The 27,014-nt window shown below is 42.1% G+C and overlaps 1 protein-coding gene across 3 annotated transcripts; it reads left to right on the forward strand.

The window, feature by feature from the left end:
- Positions 1-23,495, forward strand: LOC119187291 (tenascin-R-like). Of its 3 annotated transcripts, none has more exons than XM_075871416.1 (8): positions 16-231; positions 1,237-1,270; positions 7,099-7,410; positions 8,238-8,549; positions 10,036-10,356; positions 15,215-15,532; positions 21,370-21,685; positions 22,539-23,491. In XM_075871416.1, exons 1-7 carry the CDS (start codon positions 145-147, stop codon positions 21,453-21,455), a joined length of 1,470 nt encoding a protein of 489 aa, XP_075727531.1. In that variant the 5' UTR covers positions 16-144; the 3' UTR covers positions 21,456-21,685; positions 22,539-23,491. The 3 variants fall into 3 exon arrangements, with proteins under 3 accessions (XP_037273726.2, XP_075727531.1, XP_075727532.1); XM_075871417.1 differs by having other exon boundaries at positions 22,544-23,491; XM_037417829.2 differs by lacking the exon at positions 10,036-10,356 and having other exon boundaries at positions 1-231; positions 22,539-23,495.
- Positions 23,496-27,014: the final 3,519 nt, after the last annotated feature.

Below are 27,014 nucleotides of genomic sequence, written 5' to 3' on the forward strand. Positions count from 1 at the left end.
CGGCCGCGGAAATGCCCTGCGATAACGAGATAGAAAAAGAGTTGCCCAAGTCTTGGCAAACGCGTTGCTCTTGAAGCTACGTACAGCGTCAAATCGTTACTCGGGCAAAAGACGCCGCATAGTTTCTGCTACAAGTCATCGCTCATGATGGTTGCTGATTTATTCCGACATACGGACTGCTCCACGGTGGTCTTTGCACTCCTACTCTCATTGTTTGGACAAGTATTCGAGGTAAGCATACCTACGGAAATTTAATATGGTGGCATTAGTAGCTAGCTCAATAGAGTAATACTTAAAAAGATTGAGATACTTAATCGATTGTGTTGGCTATGCATTCATGGTCTCCTTCATTGTGAACAAGTGAAGTGCACTAATTGTATGTTTGGATATTGTAATTGTATATTGTTAATTGTAATCTCAAAGGGTATGCAAACACATGCACTTATAGATTCAGGATTATGAAATGTGTTGTTTAGCGTGTAGTAAAAAGTGAGAGTGTACTTGAAAACAAACATGAGTAGCCGACATTCTAGGTTATATTGAGAACAAAAACGAACATTAATTTAGTAGCGTGACTTACAGCGAAGAACAAAAAAGCGAGGCTTATTTAAGGGCGTCGACACTAAAAAACGAGCAAAGCCATGGGTCACAAAAGGTCGGCTAGACTGAAAACATGAGCTCGCATGCGTCCGATGAATACAGCTGAACCCGGAAAGGGTGAACCGGGGATCATGGAAAACGGTCTTCGCCAAGTCTAGACAAAATAGGGTGAACTTGACTTAAGATGATTCCGATGACAAGTATTTGTTAAAATTAGTTGAACAAAAGTGCATGGGTGCGCAGGAAATATCTTGAAACTATTCCATTTAGACACGATGGTCCAGATACGTCCGTTGTTCAGACACGATTGATTGATTAGCATAGAGCAAACTTTGGTGCTTTGTATCTCTAAGGAGAACAAAGTAACTAAGATAAACTTTGGGTGGGAGCCATAATTAGATGACCGAAAAGCAGGAGAACGCTTAGGTCAAGATACCGAATCCCATCCGGCAGGCTCAGTTAGCTTTTATATTATTTAGCGTTTATATTATTCAGCTTTTACATTAGTTAGCTTTTATAAGGCTGATTTATATGTGCATGTAATATTCTTGAAGTCTAATATCACACTACCCTGTCAAAATGTAGGCACATAATGTGAGTCTTACCTCGTTCAATATGCGCCCCCTTTGTTTACAGACTTCAGCAGAGAATGAACAGGATGGTGAAAGTGGTGAGTAGACATTAATCGATTTCATACTCAAATATTTTTGGCTAATTCAAGATGTGCTGGCACCTCTTCCAACAGCCATTGCCACCTTAATCGCAGTAATCTGTGTTATGTCTTTGGAGCTCTAACGCAATGAAGATAAAATGGACAGATAAACAAAATTAAGGGGCTTGGTAACGAAGCACCGAGGCATTACGCCACGAGGCTGGATGCTTCCTATGGCTTTCGCTTGGGCGGGGCACACTGGTAACTTAGTTTTCTATGCAGAATAATCTGAGCTTCTCGAGCAGACGCGCTGGCTCGGAGCTCGCTCTACGGCGACCATGACGACAAGACCGCGTGAAGCGCGTGATAGCAGAGTTGATAAAAATGGGTACAAGAACGCGCATGGTGTTAATAACGCATGTGAGTGAGTGAGTGAGAACAACTTTATTATGGTCCAGTGCCGACGGTGAGGTTGCCACGCGTCACTCGGCCGCTCCCACGTGGGGTCCGGCAGGTCAAGCCTGATGGCCCTGTTGCGGGCACACTGGATGGCCAGGATTTGGTCCTGAAGTTCTGGGCTGTGCAGAAGCGCATCTCACTCGGGTTTGCTATAAGTCGGTCCAAGCGACCCGCACTCACAGAGCACGCATGCTAATGTAGCGTTCTGCCCGCAAGCGGCGCAGGCGGCATCGGGGAATTTGTGAGGATAAATGCTAACGACGGGTACGAATGGGCTTGAAGTAAGCTCAACGAGACGGCCTGTGCTCTATTGAGTTCTGAATGTGTCATCGGGAATGCCCGCCTCGCCATGTAGTAATACTTGGTAATCTCGTTGTGTGTAGTAGGTGTGTCTTTGTGTCCCACGTCGTCGGCACTGGAGCCGTCGCTCAGGTCGAGAGCAGTGCGGTCAGGGAGTGCGCGCGCTGCTGTGTGGGCCGACTCGTTCGGGTCCGGTGCAACGCCGTTTACGGAGCCGACAACCAATGTATGGTGTGTGTGTGTATGTGTGTATGGTGGGAGTTTGTTCTCTTTCGGGCAGGTTCTTTCGTTCCACCTGCAGCAAAGAAATTTTCACTCTCAAAGGCAGCAAAGGTGCACAAGACGATTTTTTTGTGCTGCTCATTTTGCTTATATCCAAAATTGCAGATAAATATAAGGACAGGTTGTGGCCAGAGACGCTCGCATTATGACGGCAACATGGCAAAGAATGGATACGTTGTGAGCACGGTGAAATAAATGCGAGACATCTTAGCCACGTGATGATATCTCTTTTACTTTTGCGTGATTGTACACTTAGTTTGCGCAATGAAGCTCACAGATTAATTGTGCCTCTTGGCGTGAGAATCGCTTTTCGGCGAAAGCAAACGATGTGGGCGGATGCCATCTTGGCCGCGGGCATCTGTCCATAATCTGATTATCGCCTGAACTCGGATACAAACTCGTTGCTTCTGAGAAGGCCCCAATTCAACTCGTGGCTGTCATGGGTCTTGTGTGACTGTCTAGCTTTTTATTATGTCGACGCTAAGCAGCAGACTATTTGCATAAAAATAATTTTGCTAGCTTGTACTACTTGTGCAAGGCCGATGCCATTGAGGAGCTTGTGATAATCTAGCTTCTTACAGCTTTTCAAGTCACCCCGCTATGGTGGCTAAGGTACTCGGCTGCTGACCCGCAAGTCGAGAGGTCGAATCCAGGCTGCAGCGGCTGCATTTTCAACGGAGGTGAAAATGCTGTAGGCCCATGTGCTCAGATTTAGGCGCACGTGAAAAAACCCTATGTGGTCAAAATTTCCGGAGCCCTCCACTACGGCGTCTCTCATAATGATATGGTGGTTTTGGGAAGTGAAACCCCACATATCATCTTAAGCTTTTAAGCCGGTCGTCTACTGAACTGCTTGTTCGGCCTCGAAGTCAAGACCACATTAGCCTTGTTTCATAAATAATATAGGAATTCCCTAAGGCTTATTGACCATTACACTTGACAATTTTTGTCTTCGTTGATATGGTTTCAATTAAAAAAATAATTCGGGTGCCAATAAAGAAGTCATGATCAATGTGGAGGTGATAAATTTATCTTTATTAGTACGATACTAATTATTATACTATTAGCAGGGGCTATTTAACACGGCTTTACTTTAGCGGACTCTTGATTACCTTCGAGTTAATTGGCATAATTAGGTTAGCTTGTCAACTAGCATGAGTTTGTTTACCTGGTCCTAGCTTTATATGGCTTTCTTAGCATGGTCTTCTTAAGATGTGGCGTAGTTACCTCGGCCTAACCACGAGCTGGTTGTGATTACCTTTGTCATAGTATGTTTTGACCAAGCTAGCCAAGTACACTGCCGAGCCAAATAGCTAATTAGCCGGGCGCACGTTTTTGGGAGCTACGGCAGGCGATGAAGACGACGGAGAAGGCACGCACCGGCCGAGCAGCACGCTAGAATGTGCAAGCCGACCATGATGATTAACACGTGGCCTCGGGTTTCAGCTTCGGTCGTAATGTCATATGCTCCACCGGAAATAATCTCAGAGGCCGCAGTGCTGATTATGAAAAAACAGACTTGGTGCAGGACTAAGAACTTCAAAAATATTTTCAGTACTCTGTGCCTCTAAACAATTGATCGCAAAACATTTCTGACACTTTTATTGAATGGGTGCACTTCTTTACTCGGTTTAAAAAAACTACAAAAAATATGCCGGCGGTTGGAAAACATCTTCCAGCTTTGTCGACCATCCTTGCCCCGATGCCTGGTTTAATCTTAGCCAATGAAACGTAGCGCACTGAGGGGTGGATTGGACATTTTCGCAATCTTGGCTCCTTCAAAATAAAGTGTTGCCAGATCATCGTCAGATTCCGAGCTGATAACGAGTTTTGCCAAGTTCGGGCAATCCTTCATAGCGCCCTTGGTACTGAAATTCTCTGTAGCCTGTTAGTTCTTTCAGAGGTTAAAAAATGATCTATAGCGCAGTTGACTTTATTCCATAAAGTGTCACCCCATAAGATGCCCTCTTGAACATGCTGCAGAAAGATTACTAATATGATGACTCCAAAACAAAGCACAATCAAATAGAATAATCATCGCCTAGGTATCGCTTACACTAAAAGTGACCCTATTAACGTACAAATGCTAAATCAGTAAAGGTCCCCTACCCTTCTCGTGCGGCGAAGTGAGGCATGTCTAGCATCACATCGCTGTTAACCAGTGAAAACATTGAAGAGTGGGCAGGAAGCCTGCAACTTGGCTAAGGCTGGGCGTGGATTTCGGGCCTTGATAAACTGCACGGTGAATTTTCCTAGGAACGGGACGTATTCTTCGGTATTTTTGTTCAACGTGACCGATAGCACTCTAAGCTGGAATTGCCCATTCCACGGAGAATTTTTCCTAGCTTATTTGCTGTACCAAACACTGACACACAGTCACACGCCACACCAGACATCACATCAATAAAAGCATAGTACAATTGTACACCGCTGTTAGGCCGTCACATACGAGCACATTGCACCACTGCTAGCAATATAAAAATTTTCACCCCACCTACACATCTACAACTACCACTTCTTGCTATCATGCACACTTAAAGAACGTGTATACATATATGCGTTGAGAAACGACGGACAAACGTGTGAAAATGTTAATTACTTCCAACGTTTCGGCAGGCGGGCCTGCCTTCGTCAGAGCTGTTCAAATATATATATATATATATATATATATATATATATATATATATATATATATATATATATATATATATATATATATATATATTAAAAGGAAGCTCTGAAGAGCTTGCTTTTAACGCACTACCCATTATGCCCGACAAGCAACTCACCATAAAAAACGATCCACAGGACACGTCAACTTGGGTAAAAGAGTGGTCGTCCTGTTATTGAAGGGGCTCTACTACATCAATCTCTTGAATACCACGAGCAGAGTCAGCAAAGGCAAGTTGGCGAACCTCAATGACTACAACCGATCTTCTGACAAGCACCACAGCCAATGAGAACTTCATCAAAACCTCCATCACAACTGATATAACGACGTCCTGAAGCAAGGCTTTGTAGCACAGACAAATTCAATATTTAAGTTTTTTTTTTTGCATAAAGGAACAATGAACGAGAGATCGAAACTGCATTGAGGCTCTACCAGCAATGCTGCAGGAAATATCTAAAGTCACGAGAAATCCTCCCCCCCCCCCCCATGCCTGCTGCAAGTAGTCCGACATCATCTCGTCAATCTCGTAAGAGCACGGAAACCGAAAGCACATCCTGTGTGCAACTCACGGCAAGAAATTCAGTGCTTACAGCATTCTACACACTTCCGATGTTTTAGCGCGTTCCACTTTGTCAGCTGTGACTTATCTGTGAACCAAGCTATCATCAGTGCCCACGTGTAAAACATGGACATGTTATCAAGGCCACAACAGCCAGCCTCGCCTGCCAGAGCTGTTCCCGAAGTCACCGGACAGCTCCACTCTCACCTCAAGTCTTTGCCAGTTCTCCTAACTCCGCTGGGACACGGAACTTTGCTTGGATTTTCGGTTTAGTGTTTTAAGTCACTCGTTGTTTACTCTTTCTTGTTCGTAAGTTCCAACGTAAAAACAAGAAAAAGCGCTTTTTCGAGGGAGAAAAAATCACGTGATATGCGAAGGGAGTGATGGTTAGTAAAAGCCAAGAAGGCAGAAGTGTTATGGAATAAAAGTATGGCGTTTTAGCCAGGCCACGTCTTCCAATATACATAACGTACGTCACACACACACACACACACACACACACACACACCCACACACCCACACACCCACACACACACACGCACACACACACACACACACACACATATATATATATATATATATATATATATATATATATATATATATATATATATATATATAAAATAGATTATCAGAGTTTCTTCCGGCTACCGTAATAAAAGTTATAAACTTCGAGAATAGTGCGGTATAGGAAACAAAACAATAAAATATTTATTTAATCATAACAGTTTCGGCTGGTGGACCAGCCTTCTTCGGAGGATGTAAGTGAAATTGTGTGTGTCATTTTACCGTGTCTTTCACAAAGTGTGTGTCATTTCACTTACATCCTCCGAAGAAGGCTGGTCCACCAGCCGAAACTGTTAGGATTAAATAAATATTTTATTGTGTTGTTTCCTATACTGCACTATTCTCGAAGTTTGTAACTATATATATATATATATATATATATATATATATATATATATATATATATATATATTCAAGATGATTGAATTGGTACGTAAAAAGGTCATGTGATTCGTTTCACCAGCACACAGAAAAAGAGTGGGAAGTGGCCGTCATAGAGACTAGTGGGGCTGACAAACACTCCGAGGTTTTGAAAAAATGCACATATGCACAGCAAAATTTGGACAGTACGATAACCGCCGTGGTACCTCACTTGGTACAGCATCGAATTTGTTGCTTGAAGGTCACAGTTTTAGTCCCAGCCTGCGGCAATTTATTTTTTCATCCACTTTGCTTTCTTCAATTTTACATCTTGCTAGCGCTGTGTGTGTGTGCGTCTCTCTTTTTGTGTCCTTGTCGTGGTGTGTTGTACCCCTATAAATGATGCACCCCAACCAACAAGCCCGGCAACGTGTCTTAGAAAATAACATCCTCTATACTTGTATTGCCTTCCTCATTCGTTAATTCTGAATAATTTTAGTGCCCGTGCAGTTGAAAAGACACATCGGCTTTTGCAATTTCACGGCTATGGACACTCACTTTCAACTAGTTATGTTTGCTGAATCAAAAGTAGGCTGAATTTCGTGGTTTACTTTACAATATCATCTCACGTGACTTCTCATTTTACAGATATTGTCAAAGTCACTGTTCGATCGATCATGGGCACATCAATCACTACTTCGTGGTCACGACCGGAATACCAATTCGATTTCTACAAGCTGGAAATGACTGAGGATAAACTCGACGCCAATGGCCGAACGTACCGTGCAAATTTGGGGTCTTGTGGAATCAGCAAGTATGCTCGCAACGAAACCGTAACTTCTTGTGGGGACTTCGAAGGTTGCACACATGTGAACTTGGAGATTTTCGCGTACAGCCACGGGCCGCCCGATCACGCAAGGCTCGTGAGTGGAGTAGAAGGCATATTTGTACCCGGTCAAGGTAAATGCCTTTGCTTTTGCTTTTGTGGTGCAAATTCGTCATGTCCAGCGCAGCGGACGTGCATAATTTTTGGATTCGTCCTTGCTGAACGACCGTGCTCAGACTCAGAAAAAAAAATGAACACGTCGCGCTTGGTTAGCATTCACAATAGTGTGTGCTAAATATAAAATTCGAAGAAACACCACTATTGGCAGACGCAAATGTAACAGACATAAAGCTTGATGCGTCTGCGTTAATGAAAGCTGAACTTGTTGATGTAGAAGCAAGACCGCACTTGCTCATCCTCTAGATAGATAATATTTGCTTTACTTTTGTTCTTACGCTTATCGTACTTATACCCGTACCGATTATTTGCTTTGCATGTCTTAAATGTTGTTGCTAGGCGAGAGTTCAACTAACTGGACAGAAAATATGGCTTACTGCGAAGTGATACCGACCATCATAACTTTACCGAAAAATTGCATTCCGAGGCACAGCGACATATACATACGTCTGAAGAAACTCGCTTTGGTATACGAATTGTTACAGCAGTATATCATACGAATGGTATAACATAGCCGATAAGGTAGCATTATCAGAAAGCAGATGGTTTAGACAAGATTAACCGCGAGAGGAAATGTGGTGTACAATAATAGTAAAGATCTATAAGTTCCACGTCGAAACCACTTTTCGTTAATCGCCGCAAACAAAATTTGGCTTTTCGAATGCTTCTTGAGTAGAAGATGAATTTGTTCTATAAATTTTGCCTAGCTGACAAGAGCTGTCGAGTTTCATCTCACCAATGAAAAACAAGTGATATCTAATCAAATGTGTTGTCAATGTTTCAGATCCCGATTCTCCGTCAAACCTAACAATGGTTGAGATATCCCCCACAACTACGCGTCTCCATTGGGAACCTCCTGTTAAAGTGCATGGAAGATTCCACGGATACACCATAAAGAAATGCGAGAAGTTTACTTCATGTGAACGAGGAGAAAACATGCATGCTTGCTCCGAAAGCCACACGCTTGAAGAATGGCTGGACATCAATAACTACGTCAACAGCGAACTTTGCGTGCTGGTGACAGCAAGGGCAAGATGTGGATCACAAACATTAAGCAGTCGGCCACTGGTGCGAAAACTTACAAACATTACATTTGGTGAGGATGTACGTTTCTTCTATATATGAGTGATCTCGTGTCTGAGGGAGGGCGCAGAATGCAGAAACACTTGACATAATAGTGATTCATTCTTTTTTCGTCAGCATTACTTTTAACCTTTTCAATGTCCATTATAGAGCAAATGCCCCGTCCAATTTTTACCGACCTACTCTGTTCTGCGCAAACACTTTTCAATCTACGCCACCGAATTTCTCACTTTGTCAACACAGCTAATAGTCTGTCCTACTCTGCTATGCTGCCAACTAACGGTACACATTTAAACACTCTCAACTCATATGTTATCTGTGGTTCCCGTAGCGTCACCATCCCTGGAACAGAACTAGCTTTGTTTGTAAAATATGCATTTACGTAGGTACTCATTTATCATGGCACTGCCGAGTTGAATAAACAAAGTCGATAGTGAGCAAGCCCTTACGTCTGGAATACCGGTGACACTCTGCCAGCAAGCTCCGTACCTATCCGTAGTTCTTGTGATGCGTCCACACAGGAAAATATGTAACCCCTTCCCAAAGCGAGCGTGTATGTACGGCATATTTCGATAACAATGATAGCGCAAAGAAATAGGTCGCAAGATAATAACACGAAGACACACACACCTAATCCTCATTACCTGCTATTCGAATGTATATTGGGTCAAGCAGGGCGACCGAACTGATGAATATTTCATCATTTCCATGAAGAATAGCGCAATATAGCGAGAAATAAAGAATGTAATTGAAAGTAAGCAAACATAGAAAACAAATTGAAGGGAGTCCGCGTAGCGTCCAACAGCCAACCACCTCGGCAGCTGCGGCCTCCTAATTTTTATGTCACGGTTCCCATTATGCTCCCAATTCACATTTTCATTTTGTCCATCTTTCAAGATAAAGCAAAAACTGACGAGCGCACATGGCTAGCGTCCACAAGCCAACCATATTTGACGCCAATCTCCTCTTGTTCCGCATGCTCTGCTTGGATATTACATCATGCTCCTCATTCATTTTTTAATGACTGCCCATCAGAATGTCACGTGAGTTTCAAGGCCTTCAATATTGCCGCCAAAAGCTGTTCACTTTCATCGCACAATTCATTTGGAGGGATTAATTCTTAGATATTTAGATGCAGCACTGACGTGATTAACGTAGTTTTAGCAGACTAGTCCCTCATTCCTAATGAAATTTTTTTTAAATTGTCATACAAATAACGCAGGTGATACTAAAGTTAAAACTTCTACAGCGGTAACCAGGTTCCTCTCAAGCAGCTCATTGCAGCTTTTTCGCCTGGTGTTTTCGCAACCTTGTTACCAAATAAACTCAACTCAATTCAATTAAACGTATGATTTTAAGCATACGTTGTATGAATTGCCTCAAAATTAGCATATATAGTTCACTGAACTGTTGAATAAACCTGTCCTAATTGATTTGTTGTTCTGCAGTAATCCACTATATAAACGCTATGTAAGAGTACGTTTTTTTCTTTTTTTCAGTGGTGCCTAAAGTGGCGAACGTTACTCTAATATATGTTGGGCCTGATTACTTCACCGTCTCCTGGACCAAACCAGCCGTGAGCTTCGACTACTACTGGGTGGAGGTGTTGTACATTGGCGATGAAAGCGACATGCTTACACCCCATCGAGTGGGTTCTTGTGCTAATGGCACTGTCGTACACCGCAGTCAAACTCAGATCACCTGCGACAAATTTAAGGCATGTGCCAACGTAACTTTCACAGTGCACGCGCATGTCGAGACTGCCTCACAGCTCACATTCCCTGGAACAACGTTGAGAGGTATTTTTCTCCCAGGAAAAGGTACAGTGCTACTTCTCAATACATCACTTCATAGAAATCATTCTATCACATGAGAGTAGTTCATTGTTGCTGGCTGGCTCGGGTGAAATGGGATCGTACATGAAAATTCTGCACTGCTCTGAAGAATATTCACTGAAAATGACTTGTTCGAGATTGCTGAGATGATTACAGCTGCAACGCTGATTGTTGGCGATACAGGGGCCGCGCATCAAGCGTGAAAAAGCCCGCCAAGACGGTACAAGTAGTTGAACTGATCCCGTCTGTACCGTATTTATCAAGCTCAAATGAACCATCGATTGCAACGCGCACCCAATTTACATGACCTAAAGAAGTACAGCTATTCCCGATGCTAAAGCGCACCTGTTACCTTTCACCAAAGAAAGAGTTCATGCCATCGCACGAACCTCAACCTTCATGCAATTTTCACGAGCAAACCAAATGTGCTCATATTTTGTTTATTCGCCAGCTCATCTTCATCAACTGGATAATGGGCAAGGGGGCTGATTGATCGCAAAATGCACAGTTTCATCACGGGACCCATTACAATGCCTTCAGTGAGGCAGAAAGTTATAAGCAAATGGGCCACCATTGTTGCCAGCAAACAATAAACCGTCTTATGACATATTAGCAATGACGAAGGGCAGTGTAGATTTGCGCCTGAATCCAACACGTATGCTATTTTAAAACTGAATTTTCGCCAAGCAACGTGTGCATCGATATAGCGTATATACGTTACTAAGTTGGTCCCGTCTATAAACTCAACTGTTAGTCAGCGCTGTGTATGTGAGCATCTTGGTTTTCTGCCCTGTCTTGTTGCGCTGTTTTACGATCGCAACGGTGGTAGTGATTGCCTTACCTGAAAACAATTAGTCGATTAATCTATGCGACGGCCACCGGAACACCATCCATCATCATCACTTTCTATCTTTCATTAAACTGACTTCGCCGATGAAATATGTTCCGTTAGAGACTTTTTGGACAAAGACAAAACTTAGGACGCAATTTTCAAGTTATGCTGGAATTTCAACAAAGAGCGGTTACAGTCTACGTGGATATTGTGCCATGTGATAACATATGGTGGCGTATTGTGCAACGTCTGACGATCACCGCAGCCATTGCATCGCTCACGTTATGTTGCATCAGCGTTTCCTTGAGAAGCGCGAGTTCACATTTAAGAGTATGTTGATAGTGTTACTTCGCCGACACTTTTAATTTGTTGCAATCGCATTAGTCACTTTTCCTTTGTGAAGAAACTGTAACAATTTTTCGTTAGCCCAAGTTTCGCTGCTGACCAGCTCAACAGCAAGAATAGTGTCATCCATTGTGATGTCAGGGTGTAAGCATTGAGCGTTCTCATTATATTTGCCTGCCCAACAAAAAAACTTCGGTAAGCGCCTTGAGCAGGCACTGAACCTTTGAGGAGGCAATTGGAAATAGACTCATGTACTTTGCCCCTGAACTTCTAAATACCTGTTTTGAAACGACACACTGGAAATGTAATTACCAATGCGTAGGAGTTCTAGTTTACATATCACATTATGACTGGAAAGAATTATCTTGAATATTGTGCGAAAGGTGATGGAACAGCAAAAGTTATACAGTAATACGGGAACTGAAAGTCATGCTGTTTCACGTGCATTCATTTTTGGAATCCTTTGTACTGTGCCACGTAGTTAAGCAAATACGCTGCCTCTCTATGCTTCTCTTTCATCGAAGACGTCGAAAAGATAGTGTGCTGCGGTGCATTCTCATTTCCTTCGTTATCACAGAGTGAGGCCTGTGTTGTATAGTGTCTTCATGATACTATGCACATATTGCTGCGTTTACAAAGCGGCACAGTGGAACAGCTGAGACTGGTATTGAAATTCTTGCGGTAAGCTAGCGATACCTTAAGTGTGATGCACGGTGATAGAGTTTACATAAAAAGCCAGAACATTTATTAGAATGTAAGCTCCTTATTTCTTTGACGTGGTAACCTCTAAAGAGGTCAGTGCAGGTGTGGCCTATTCAGAGGCGCTTTAGCAGTAATGAAAGCTTGCCTGAAAGAGCATTCATGAAGACTAACTCGTGCCCTGCTACACAAACGCAGTCACCAAAGCCAGCAGGAAAAAAATGCCGAAAAGGATCAGTTCAGCATAATAGCAATTTAACATAGTCTAGCGCGCTGGACTCTAGTTGAAACACCTCACAAGAAGTAGCAATTTCGACTAAGGAATCCATTGTACAATGCGAATATGAACGTCTAAATTGTCACGAAAACTTTTCGAAACTAAACAAGGGAAAATATTGCAAGTATAATAACTATTCTAGTCAGGTAAACATACTGCCAACGTGAAGAATCTATCTGCGTCACAACTGGCAAAGCAAAAGCGAGTATGGCAATATTGATACTTCTAACTTCGCTAGCGTGTTTTTAGTAGAAGTTATGTGGTTGATATCCTATACACTTGTCTTACTGTCAATAGGGTACCTTGTGCTAATATTGTAGAAAAAAAAGGATAGAGGACGCAGATTGAGACACTACGCATTCGCGGCAGGGCGTGCATGGGTCCTTCATGTATTGTATACATATTTTGAACATGACACGGTTCATGTGCTGTCGTATCTTCTATTTCATGACATAACTTCTGCGTTTAAAAGGTATTACGAAAAACTTGGATGATTGAGAAAACCTAAAATGTGACCATTGAAGACGTCGCTATGAATGTAAAAAAAAAATCCACAAAACTAGACTGTGACTCGATTGCGCCAACGTAATCTCTACATCCCAAAGAATGCAACGTTTTGATGTCTACGATCTTCTTGATAACAAAATGATACCGCTAAACATTTCACCACATAATAAAGACAAGTTAAGTAATCAGCGCATGGTGAATGGTTTGTGGATACCAGAAATAACGGGAAACCAGGTGATGTGTAAGGATTTTTAAAAAATTCTGAACCTGAAGACAGTGCAAGGCCACCCAAATACTCTATAGAGGACAGGATGGTTGACAATAGATTACTGGCAATTACCTATTATGTAGGGCCCATTTCTCGGCGGCGCACCTATAATCAGGAGGAGGATGTAACATGTAATTTCTTTCAAATCAATACCTCTCAAAAACGGGTGACCTATAATCTTCATTATTAAAAAAATTATGTGGCCAAATGCCAACATTGGCGAGAACAAACGGATTCTGATCACAATACTGTCACAAGCCTCTTCTGTGAAAGAAGATGGGTTTAACTCAAAAGTTTTTGTATGGGCGAAGCTCTGCTCGCGGTAAACGAGAGGTCAAGCTACAAGTGATATACGCTGTACACTAATAACGAAGAGAGCGTCGTCCTTCGATAACCTTATTTTTTATGTGGGGCAGGATTTACACAATCGGTATCGAATGCTCGAGTGTGATCTGTGGTGTCGGCGCTAGTTCAACAACAATCTCGATTGTTCCGCTTTCGAGCTGACAAGCCTACCAGGAGGTTGAAATTCTGGAAGGCTTGAGACATTTCTGCGAATTTCGCGAAAAGCACTGTGTAAACTAGGCACCGTATATTAGCTGAATAGAAGTGCAAAAAACACCATGTTTTGCAGTAACTTTGCCTGTGTGAAGGTGCTCCGACAGGACCAAATCTTCAGACTGGAAAGCTGTGGGAGATTGTGCTGCTGGTTTTGGCTCCCGAAGGCAAAGTCTTTGGTGTCCAGCAGACCGGAGATGCTGGTAGAGCATAATGGTTTTGTGACCACTGGAACAGGATTTCTGTGGCACACTGCATAAGTATTTTATGTAAAAGACTGTTGGCCTTGGCTGATTGCTTCATACATGCGTTTCATAATGTACCTGAGCAAAAAATGATGAGCGAGTAAGTCGTTGGCATTCATGTTAGGCTGCCGCAAGCAAGATTATGCTGTTCAACGTGGCAAAACACTAATATAAGTTCTTGTGTTTCAGCTACAAAATGATTGGATACATTTTAGCAATTTCTTGATCAAGAAGACAAGCAATGCAATGTATGCCACCATTTTAGAATAACACAATCGTTCACTGCTGCGAAGTACGGCATTCCATTTTGACTGGGTTGTTGCTAGTGATTAGGCCAGTTCGGTTCTTTACTTGTAAAGCAAAAATTAAATTTCAGCAAAGCGTGCTCAAACTTTAACAAACTATGAGCAAATCAAAATTAGTGTTTCTCTGTCACTCGGAATTTCTGTTCTAAGGAAAGGCTTCATAAAACTAGCACCTACAGCGAATTCAGTGCATGTATCTTTGCGAACGAAAATTTATTTCAGTTTCAAGAAATGACACTTGTGTGTGCAGATATGAACCATGGTGTGGCGGTCCGTGTAGGAATGATACAAAGACACGCGATAGGTTAGGCGATGAAAAAAGCTTTTATGTCTAGGATAGCAAATCAATAATTATTACTCTAGTGTTGACCTAACTATATAAGCCACTTTCGCCAAAATAACAAGTTATGTAAAAAATAGATAAGAAAATAGGACGAAGTTAGTAAAAAACATGACGGAGGCAGTCATGGACAACGTATAATGACGTAATCGTGTGACTTGGCAAGTTTTACCGATCTTTGTCGTTAGGACTATGTGACATGGTGATGTCATCGAGAATGGCGATTTTCGCAACTCCTTTCTTGACGGTACAAATGAAAATTTTTTTAAATGGCGCATTTGACGCTCTCGTCTTCAAAATTCACTTACTGCGTATTATAACACGGCAGGTATGTGGCTAAAGTTGCCTCTTACAATAAGGCCCCTTCAAGGGGTTCGCAGCAGGTGTCTAGGTAACGGGAACGTAAATTACAGGTTATGCAAATGAACCTGTTTACTAAATCATTTTTTCTTGAACACGCTGTGCAGATCTTCCTGAAGTGAGGCAGCTGAAATTGACAGAGATGGACAAGGATTCCATAACTGTTTCCTGGCAACGACCGGAGGGCTGCTTTGAAAGCTACATAGTGGAAGTCGCTGAAGAAAGCAGCGGAAGCAGTGGTGTTGGAGGCCTGAGTGCGGGCTCCTGTGCGGGTGGTATCACTGTTGACGCTGAGCACACGAGCATCACGTGCAGGAAAATAGAAGCTTGCAACGTGAAAATCACCATACGTACGCATAGAAAAGGACAACTGGAGTTTACTTCACCTGGTGTCACCCTGAACAACATTGTCATGTACAAAAAAGGTACTTTTATACGCCCTATGTGCACTTCCTGGCAATGCAAAGGTTTTGATTTTTATAATTCACTAATAAACACCTAATGTCCAAAGAAGTAGAAGGAAAGCTGTGCAGCTGTTCAGTTTAATGCTTTAGGGCTTCATTTTCTACTATTTGTCTTCCTAAAGTATTTTTTGTACAAGAGGTTCTAATCTTGAGTGCACAATTGCACCGTTGTCCATTTGCTTGCGCAAACTAGACGTGCGATAAAAAAGAAGACGGATATAAAAAATATTAACACCATAAATTTATGTTTGCCATTTCCATATCAGTCGTTCCGGAACTATCTTTGCATGTAAAATATTAGATTTTAGTATAAGTGAGCATTTTTACCCTTATTTATTACTTCCATCTACAGTATGGTCGACCTGCATGCTCATACCCCTCTCCGAGTAGCACTCAGAGTAACATTGAACTCATGATATATATATATATATATATATATATATATATATATATATCATGAGTTCAAAGTTGGAGGTTCATCTATTCGACGGAAAGTGTAACTTCTTTCTTGTATTATTTTGTTCATTGAAGTGAAATCTGAAAGAATTGAGGAAACATAAATAACGTCGCCCTAACCTGCCTACCCATGTGCATTCTTTGACTTCATTGCCCGTAGGCTTCAGCTGTTGTTGTATATATATATTAGAGGCAGGCATGGTGGCTGAGTGGCCGTAGCGTTGCAAGTAGTCAAGCAGATGTTCCGTAAGTGGTCACAACGTGGTTTGTTTCGATGTTTCGGCCTAGAGTCTGACCTTCATCAGGTATCCTGGTGAAGGCCAGACTGTAGGCTGAAACGTCAAAATAAACCACGCATATATATATATATATATATATATATATATATATATATATATATATATATATATATATATATATATATATATATATATGTGTGTGTGTGTGTGTGTGTGTGTGTGTGTGTGTGTTTGTTTGTTTGTTTGTGTGAGAGAGAGAGAGATTCCAAATTGACATAATTCATCGAGATCAGAACCCAATCACCTGCGACAAGTTCAAGGCATGTGTGAACGCGAGCATCACAGTACACACACAAAGCAAGGGTCCCTCAGGTCTGACATCCCCTGGGGCAACGCTCAGAGGTATCTTCGTGCCAGGAAGAGGTAGGGTATACTTTTCTCATTCTAATATTGGATCGGAATGAGACAGTTGCTGGTTGTGTAAAAGTTCAGTAGGCAATATTCTGACAAACTGTGCAATATGCTGCTCTGGCACGTCTTGTTCTCTTATTGCTATTTTTTTGCCAGCCCGTAAGCCTGGCATTGGTTTTTTGCGCTGTCACGAGATCGCATAATAATTTTTCATGGTTTCACGTAATTGTTTAGAACTCAAACAGCTGAAATTATTAGGGACGCTTTATTGTGATAGCAAGTGCGTCAAGACGAAGGTAGTGGCCTTAACAATGCGTTATTCGCGCTTACATGGAAAGGTAGGAGTGCTAAACATGTCATAGTAATAAGAAGCTGGATGTGAATTAGGACATGTGCCTTATACAGAAAATGAGGTGGGTTGTTCCGAGTGTAAGACATTGCGCTTAATTTTCTAATATTCATGTCTTACAGAAAAGCTCGTGGATAACCATTCCGGATCATCACGTGTGCACATTGAGTATACTTAGAATAAAATCCTTTTTCTGCGCATTACATCTCTATGGATGCTTTCGTAGTAATGGAGATTGTGGAGATTATTGCTATTAGAGATTATTGCTAATAAATTTCTTCAGAGCTTCATTACTAAACTTGTGCAAAAGTTCTTGAAAAGGAGATCAATCCTTAACGGAATTAAAGAAGTCATCAGTCACTGCGGCAAAAACTTCATTTATTTTCATATTCTTTTATTGATTTGCTTAAAACTAAATGTTGTGGGACACCAAGCGAAAAAAGTCAATCAGCTTGAGCCACTCGACTTGTATAGCAGCGCAAATGACGCTAACGATTAGTGGTACCAAAAAAAAACAGAACAAAAAATTAGAAAAGAAACTGTATTTCACATGTCTAGTCTCCACGCAAAAAACGGGCTTGAATAGACATTATAAAGAAACATCAAAGAATTATTTCCCTTGAAAAACAATGAAAACAACGAACAAATAGACAACCTTATGTTGCAGGCAAGCTCATGGTAAGGGTACGGTGGTGAAAAGTCTCCGTAGTTATTTAAGAAAACAAGAGCTCAGAAGGAAACAATAGATTAGGGACATTAGGTTATTAGAAGACAAAGATAAAAGGAGATAGAAATATGAAGTTTTAAAAAAAGATAGCAGATCCTACGTACTGTAGGAATTAATGATATGCGAAGCACGAATGAGGAATATTGATATGTCACCTGAAAATCAGGTCAACCTCACGAGGCGCATGAATGTTGGACACAGTAAACAGAAGTAGAAATGCTATGCGCACTCAGGTATTTAGACAAAATGCAAGTATATGGTTTATAGTCACGTAGCGACCGCACCAATAACGCTTGCACTACCAGCACAAGCAGTGGTAGGCATGTGAATTATGCTGTCCACGACTTACATGTCATGATTATCATGTAGGCACCTGACATTTGTGTTTTTCTTTCATGCATGTCACGTAACACTCAAATTTTGTATATGTGAAGCTGGTGAAACGGCCGCGATCGCACTATGAGCGTAGCATGTGGCCATGTTTTACATTACACGCGTATCATTATTATCATGTTTGGATGTGCCACTTACCCTCGTCGTCCATTCACGTCACATAGTATCAACTTTGGTAAATGTGAAGCCAGTGCAATGACCGCGAGCGCACAATGTGTCTGATATGTAGTCATGCTCTTACAAGATAGGCATGCAATCGGTATCTTGTTAGCACCAGTCATATATGTTAGTCATTCATTCATGTCACATAACTCCAAGTTTGGTATATATGAATCAAGCGATACGACCGCCAGAGCACTATAAGCGTAGCGTGTAGACATTTACATGACACGCATGTCATGATGATGTTTCGACGTGTCACATACATCGTCGTCCGTTCGCGTCATTATTAGAAAATTCGGTACATGTGAAGCTGGCAAAACGGCCGCTAGTTTATCATGAGGATGGCATGTGGCCATGTTCTCACATGACATGCATGCGCTTATTTTCGTATTTGCATCAGTCACATACGTTCACCATCCAATAACGTCACGTAATACCAAATATGGTAAATGTGAAGATAGCGAAATTGTTGAAAGAACAGGTCACTGACCAATTTCAAATAAAAACAAAGACGTTTCGGGACCCGTGCAGATCCCTTGTTCACAATGGGATGACGGCTGAGCAACAGGTTCTTATGTAATGTGGAGCGCATGACGCAAAGTCCGGGAGTACACGTGATTTAGTGTGCCAGATGATCTATTGATTGTGTTACTTGTCGTCTGAATGATTAGTGATTCGAGGTTCAGTATGGTTGTAAAATTCTTCTCCGTGGCCATGATGCGTGCGTTGTCCCAGCTTATCTCGTGGCCCGTCTTCTCGGCATGCTCTGCGAGTGCATTTGTCACTGTGTGGCCCTTGGTGACGTCATTCTTGTGTTGCATCAGACGTCTGCAGTAATTTCCACTCGTGCCAATGTACACCGATTCGCAATCGGCGCATGGTATCTTGTAGACTACACCAGGAAAGTGTTGCCGAGGGAGAGGATCCTTCACATTTAGCAACTCAGCCTTAAGCTTGCTTGCTGGAACATGCGCGATCTGTACACCACGTTTTCTGAATAGACGGGCTAGGGCTTCGCTTATATTTCGAATATAAGGAATCGATGCACGCTTTTTCGTAGACGATGTGTTATGCATTGCTTGACTAGTTGACTGCAGTTTGTGCATGACGGATTTAGTTGTTTTCCTAATAAAAGGAAAACAACTGAATCCGCCAAAGCACCACGAGCACATGGCATGTACAGGCGCGGCCACGTCTGTGTATGATGCGCGCGAGCGACCTGCTTTGCTCTGCGGCGCGTCACCTTGCGGCCGTTGCGTGTCGTGACGTCGCGTGCGCGACAACGGTGGATGGGGTGCTTGTTTAGCCGAAGATCTGTGCCCCCTCACGGCGCTTTCGTCACATATAACTCACAAGACAGAGCGCGCGTTTCGACTAATAAAATGCGCCTGCATCAACGATGCACGCTTTGTGGCTGTTTCGAGGCATGCGATTGTATGATGATGTGATGATGCCAACAACTGCGTGAAAAAAACAACAACTAGGTGGCCATTCTCATGTGCGAAGACATGCAGTGGGCAGTGAGGGACACCCACGATAGAAAATTATGGCAGCACATTGTGTTTTTCTGCGTAAAGGACTCTGTTAGCACCTTTTTGAGTCAGTCTGCCTGGTGCCCCACGAGTGACAACTTTCCAAGAAGTTAATCTGTCTTGTGCGTAATTAAGGGCAACATCAATAGCTGCTTTAGTTCCACAGTAAACTAGGAGGATGCGTGAGGTATTCCTAAAACAGCCATGTTATATCAGCATATGAGCAAAAGAAGGGTGTCCAAGTACCTAAACCGTCACCTCGTGCATATGCGCCCAAGAAGACTTGAACGTAATTTCCAATTTCCTAAAATGTAGAGTATCCAAATCCTTCAAACAGGTGTGATCGCACTAACTGAAAAATCAAACAAACTGGTTAGTCACACTTTTTGTTGATAACTCGTGTGTAAGTATAGAACCAGATGTTTTGTGACCCGTGATCACTAGTAGTAGCTTCCTAGTCTTTTCAAAAAGAAGAATGCAGGAAACGAGGACAGAATTAGGCACAGGAGTGCAAACTGGCAATATTGTTTAAGGTTTAATGTTCCTAAACCACGATATAATTATGAGAGACACCGCAGTAAAAGGCTCCGAAAAATTTGACCACCAAAGATTGTTTCCCTTACACAGAAATCTAAGTAAACTGGTGGGAGCGAACTAACAACTGCCACAGTTCCTTGCTGTAGAATGTCTCAGCAGTGCTCCGTTCGCAAACGCGACCATCGCAGTGAGCAAGGTGACCTTCGCGCTCTTTGCAACTTGAAAGCGAGCCCGAAACGTACAAAACCACCTCAATCAAGCAATAAGTGCACGCGCATCGCAACGCGTGGAGCGATGAGTTTTAAAGGACACGCTCACGCCATATCGCTAGCCTTACGAAAGCATACTAAAGCCGCCGAGCACTAACGCCGACAGTAAATGGTGTAAAGGCGACAAAGTTTGGAAATAAAAAAAAACAGGACGGAGGCAGTCGTGTGATGGCGTATAACGACGTCATCATGTGACTACACATGTTTTGCCGATCTATGACGTTTGGATCACGTGACATCACCATGTCATCAAGAATGAGCATTTTAGCATCAGTTTTCATGATGATGCTCGAACTAACAATTCATTTGTCAAATGACGCATTCGAGGCTGTCGTCTGCAAAATTCACTCTTTGCGTATCGCATGTCACGTATATAGCTTTAGTTACGGGCTACAATGAGGCGCCTCTAGAGACATGCACGCGGACCTGCTTAGCGACCAAGTATTGATTGATATGTGGGGTTTAACCTCCCAAAACCCCCATATGATTGTGAGAGACGCTTGTAGTGGAGGGCTATTGAAATTTCGACCACCTAGGGCTCTTTACTGTGCACACAAATCTGATCACACGGGCCTACAGCCTTTCCACTTCCATCGAAAATGCAGCCGCCGCAGCGGGGATTCGATCCCGCGACCTGCGGGTCAGCAGCCGAGTACCTTAGCCACTAGACCACCGCGGCGGGGCAGCGACAGAATAAATCAATTTTCTCCCAACACTGCGCAGATCTTCCTGAAGTGAGGCAGCTGAAATTGACAGATGGACAAGGATTCCATAACTGTTTCCTGGCAACGACCGGAGGGCTGCTTTGACGGCTACATAGTCGAAGTCACTGAAGAAAACGGTGGAAGCAGTGGTGTTGGAGGCCTCAGTGTGGGCTCCTGTGCAGATGGAATCACTGTTGATGTGCAACACACTAGCATCACGTGCACGAAAATAGAAGCTTGCAACGTGAAAATCACCGTACGTACCCAGAGAAAAGGACCACTCGAGCTTACTTCATCTGGTGTTTCCCTGCACGACATCGTCATGCACAAAAAAGGTACTTCTATGCGCTCCTACGTCTGTCTCCTTGTGATGCTGAGCTGCTGAATTTTATATTGCAGTAATAACCAGCTAGTGACCAAAAAAGGAAAGCTGTGTAGCGGTTCAGTTTCATATTTTCTGGCTTAATTTTTCTACTTTTTTATTTCTAATATGGTCTGCAATGTGTTTTAGCTAGTATATTTCTCAATACTGATACAATCATTACAAGAGGTTCACAATATATGTGCGGCATAGTAGTATTTTCACTTAGCATACGCAAACGAATCAGGCAGAAAAGAAAGAGAGATATCACAAATTATAGTACTAGAAAAGTATGCGATACTTTTGCATAATAGTAATTTTCGAACTATCTTTGCATTCAGAATATTTCCATCGGTAACTTTGTTTAACTCTAAATGCGTATTACTACTTTTATTTAATGCTCTTTTCTACAGCATGGTCGTACTGCATGCTCATATCCCTTTCTGAGTAGAAACCTCATTCATTTTATGCGCCTCCTAGCAGCCGTTACGACTGCCTCACCGTAATAGCATGTAACTGCAGCATTAAACCTCAATAAAGCACTGGCGCCTCGGCCCTTGTCCTGAAGTGGTAGTAATGTACAATGTAATATCTGTGCATCCGTGTGCATTTCGCGTTGCTCAGTTTTTCAGCTTTTTGTTAATTACACTCGGTTGTGTATGTCGGCGAGAGTGACTTAGAACTCTTGAAATGTGTTCTGTGAACATTTTCTTTTCTACGTTTATAAATGCTAGTCTGCACTTGATAGCATCTTTTTGTCTGTTTCTCTTGAAACAAATGTATTTATCTTAAAAATTCCTTTTTTTTTTGCTGCGGTCATGTCGAAGCTTAGCATGAACTGCGGAGGGGCAGAGCCCGTTGTCAGACTGTTTGCCTTTATCCCTTGCCCCTGCAGTGAGTTCTATCATGTGCTTACTGTAAGTAAAACTTCCTTACTAATATCACTACTGCTACTAAAACCTTAGGGTACATTTTCTTTATTATAAATTACGTTACTGTAGCAGAACTATCACACCGACATTGGTACCAGCAATAGTCTGGGTATAAATATCAGTAGCATTGCAGGCATTTCGAAATATTGGTTAAGAATACTTGTATAAAAAGCCTCTGGAATAGGTCAGCAGCTGTTGCGTAGGCCCGGAAGTAATTCACGAGAAGTGCGATTTCAATGAAGATGGTTGTAAAGCACAAAAATATGATCGTTTCACTGCATTTTCGCAGACTGGATTGGATTCCGGTGAGAATGGAGAACATCGAGGTTCAGAGTTACTGAAGATTGAGATGAATTCTCTAAATTAGTTGGTCACGCATAAGTGCTTGAGACAAATCCGCACACATAAAATGACAATGTAGAAAAGAAAACTGGCGAGTATAAGTTCTTGTTCTCATCGTCTTTGTGTTGTCATCATTTCAATTGCCCTAATTTACAGCGCCCACTTGGGGCGCCTCCATGGCAGTACAATCTGGAGTGAGGATAGCGAAAGGCGCAGCAGAGCAGGTTTCAGACGTGTCAGTGCAAGTCGTCCTGGTGCTTGTAGGTCGTAAACGGTTCAAGTTGTACTGGAATATCACGCAGGTAATAAACTATAGCCGGGTTCAGGCGTCCTCACAGCCGCTCTTGTAAATCTTGCTCAGAAAAGTGCAATCAATAAAATGTCGGTGAGCTGGTACCCTCCACTCAAAGAAATTCTCTACAGGAGGACCGTAGAGTCGCCTACATTATGCAGTGTGCGGGTTTTTCTTTGTTTGCACATGTTTCTAATTATCATTGGCAACGCTTAACTATCACTCAAAATCAAGGAAACTGACGCCGAAACAGAAAGTTGGAACCACCGAGCTTGTTTACGCTGTTGTGCCAAATAGGAAAAATTGAAGTTCATTGGGATAGGAATTTGCTATGCAGTGCCGATGAAGCAGGCTGATAAATGATGTGTTACTGAAGTCTTGCGATAAACGCTCAAGACATTACTTCACTTAATTGTTTTGCTAGAACCTTGCTAAAGTGCTTTGCTTGAGCCGCTTGTCAACCACTGCCTTCTTCGTCCATGCTGTTTGTTAGAGGTTAGTAAGAGAAACCACATAAAATATAATTGCTCTGTCAAAACCATTTTTATTTGCAGATATGCCAGAAGTGCTGCCGACAATTAAAGTGGCTAATGACACATTTGTGCTGCGCTGGAACCGGCCAACTGGCTGCTTCGACAAGTACAATCTCGAGGTCACCTATGAACCTCACGAACATTCGATCTTTAAAACGCAGCGTATTGGTTCATGTGTTGGGACAACCGTTCTAGAGCCTTACGTCACAAATGTTACTTGTTCACATCTGCCAGCCTGCGTAAACACCAGTGTAATTCTACGCACTCAGAGAAATGGACCACATAGACGTGTTTCACGTGGTGAAGCATTGTTTCTGTATTCTGAAGAAGGAGGTAGGTGTTTTGTGGCATGCTCTCACACAACATTGCCGTGTTTATTGTTGAAGTGTTCAATAGAAAAACAATTGTAACGTAAGGTTTTGATATAGGATGTTTGACTCGTGTATAAAATTCTTGCATGTTGGAGCACAGGATAATCTCAGGCTGCGTATGAATACACTGTCCGGGAGGTCAACAGCTTTGCCATTTGTGCCCTTCACAATCCTTATGATATTGCTTCCTAGCTCTAGAGAAACATTACAATTGAATTGCCTGCTTAGCGTGCTGCTGTGATCATGCCAGGGTGCATTTCTTCAATATTGGTAGGGTTCCATTTCGCTTCGTGCATTAAAAATTTAAAATTCACTTAGTATGACACAGCAGATGTGCTCCTCACTACACTAATTCACAATCATGTTTATGAAAACGCATGCATCATCACAGTCGTAACCCTTTTTCTCCTTTCTTGTAGGGCTAGTGAGACTGCGTTTAAACCACAGCTATCTTACAGCATTCAACTTGACAGAGTGTACCATTTTATACAGAGTAGTGCGTGAAACGGTCACGACGAATTAAGATGAACACGATCTCATAATATGGACGCTCATATCAGAGGACATTTCATTTATAACATTTTACTGCATGTCTTCGCAGATCTTGTAGACTTTGACCTCTACCTTGACAGCTTGACAACGTCTACGGCTGAAATCATCATAGACCCGCATCTTCCGCGGTCCTGCCCACCGCGTTACTGCAGGGCGAGTATGTGTCGCTTCCGCAGGGGTGAAACGTTTGAAGTGAGTCACCATCTTTCAACACTCGCACTACGTTCAAACCAGGACATCGATCTTCAATAAAACTAAATTAACAATCTTCAGTTCTCCCTTAGAAAATTGGACAATTCCAAACGCGCTGCAAAGAACCTGAGATCTGTCGTTCCGTTTATCTCATTGTGTCAACTCAACACGTTCCTAACCATGAAGGAATACGTCGATATTATTATTACTATTATTATTGTTATTATTATTACTATTATTATTATTATTATTGTTGTTGTTGTTGTTGTTGTTATGTTTTATACTTCATCAATTGGTTGATGAAGGACAGCTGCAGGTAAAAGCTGCTCTCCGAAAGAGGCAGCTGGACAAAGGTCCACAGCCACCTAATATACGCTAACCTAATTTCTGCCTAGTTCTGGAAGAGCCATAACGAAACCAAAGCAAAAGTGTTCACCGCTGTGGTACACATGTAGGCTCAGAAAGTGTGAATACACAAGAATCAGGTGACTGCGTTGAACCCTTGACGCAAGGCAAATGTAACAGAAGAGCACTTTATGTGAACTTCGGGGTAAAGAATTTAAATTATTTTGCAGATGAAAAGGTAAACATGAAAATTCATGTGCAAAAAGAAAAAAAAAACAATTTCACCTCTGCAATGTTGGGCTTAACAGGCGTTTCAGTACGGGGACCGTGTGCGTGCCATACGAAGACTAGACGTTGACGTGCGCAAAAATGTGAACTGCGCCATTTGTATGTCATTTAAACACAATGAACTTTCTAAATATCTCAACAAAACGCTATGCTAGAGCCTCAGTTAAACAAATCTCACAAGTGATTTTGCAAAAAAAATTTTAAGCATCTCAGCGCGCACGTGAATACAAATGAATTCTTCATGAACTTCAGAACGCTTCTTCCCAACGCAGTTCAATAAGAAGATTCAATGTGTGAATACGTATCGTCCAGGTAGCTGTAGTGCGCTGCATTACCTATGATACAAGAAAGGGTGTTAATTGTGCTCGACCGTCACTTGAAAGCATGGACGCGTTCACATATCACCCAACGAGCACATCGGCCATTCTTTGCTTATTGCGGCTCGATTGTTTTGCTTTCCGTTTTTCTTCGCATTTCGTAACTACTTTCGTAAAAATAGGAATGCAAGAAAAAGAGGGATGAACACTCAGAGACAAACAGTTGGAAGTCGGTTGTCGTTTGCCTTTTTTTCTTCGAGCGTCGTTTTTGGCGCTGTTATTTTTGCGATTATGAACAACCAACGAGCCCGATTCAACTTCATTGTACTCACGACAATATTTGTGATGCTTCCTGAAATAGATGTTTATTCAGAAGACACTTTATATGGTGTAGGTTAATACGGTGCTTTCAGAAGTTGTATATATTACCTGGAGGCAAACGCCTCTACTATGACGTCCCTGTCTGCTTTCTTGCCCCCCAGATGTTCTTGTCCAGTTTTTATGGCTTTCTCTGAGTGGAACAATAGTCATATCTACCGTCCTTTTTTCCAACTAAGAACAAAGTTTTCAGTATCAAAACACCTTGTGGCGTAACTGCGTAATAGATTTGCAAGTGATTGCATATTTTTGTGTTTGCTTCACTGTTATTATTGTTGTTTTCTCTATCTCACATTGTACCTTCTTCTTGTTTCTGTCACACCCTTTCGGCCCTGAGGGTGTTATAATATTCTATAAGGATCGACGAAAAAATCATTGCAATATTTCGGTCATTGTTAGAGGTGGCTGTTACCAATGCCATTCGCTATACTATTTACAAAGCTGCGAGGCAAGTTTCTTATTGTAGTTACTATAGTTCAGCAACTTTTCGCAGTCATTGTGATTTACCTCATATAGGTATTTTAGAGCACTCTAGCTACAGTACCTTGATGACGCATAAAGAAGTGTATACGTGGTGAACATTTGTCATTTATTTGTTGCAGCTTTCTTGTTGGAGTGAGGAGTGCGAGGCACGTAATTCATACAGCAGCCAACTGGTCGTGAAATTAAAAAATCTCATTCCTGGAGGATTTATTACGTGCAGCGTTACCCTCAGGTACAACAATGAAGTCGCAAAAGAAATCAGATTCAAAGGCATTCAA

The sequence above is a fragment of the Rhipicephalus microplus genome, chromosome 8, assembly GCF_043290135.1.
Source record: "Rhipicephalus microplus isolate Deutch F79 chromosome 8, USDA_Rmic, whole genome shotgun sequence".
NCBI lineage: Eukaryota > Metazoa > Arthropoda > Arachnida > Ixodida > Ixodidae > Rhipicephalus > Rhipicephalus microplus.

Excerpts from the sequence above, each read along its gene's own strand:
- LOC119187291 (XM_075871416.1), top strand. The coding sequence starts at position 145 with ATGATGGTTGCTGATTTATTCCGACATACGGACTGCTCCACGGTGGTC. Across the intron at positions 1,271-7,098 it reads TGAACAGGATGGTGAAAGTG|ATATTGTCAAAGTCACTGTT; the intron begins GTGAGTAGACAT and ends CTCATTTTACAG. Across the intron at positions 10,357-15,214 it reads TATTTTTCTCCCAGGAAAAG|ATCTTCCTGAAGTGAGGCAG; the intron begins GTACAGTGCTAC and ends CACGCTGTGCAG.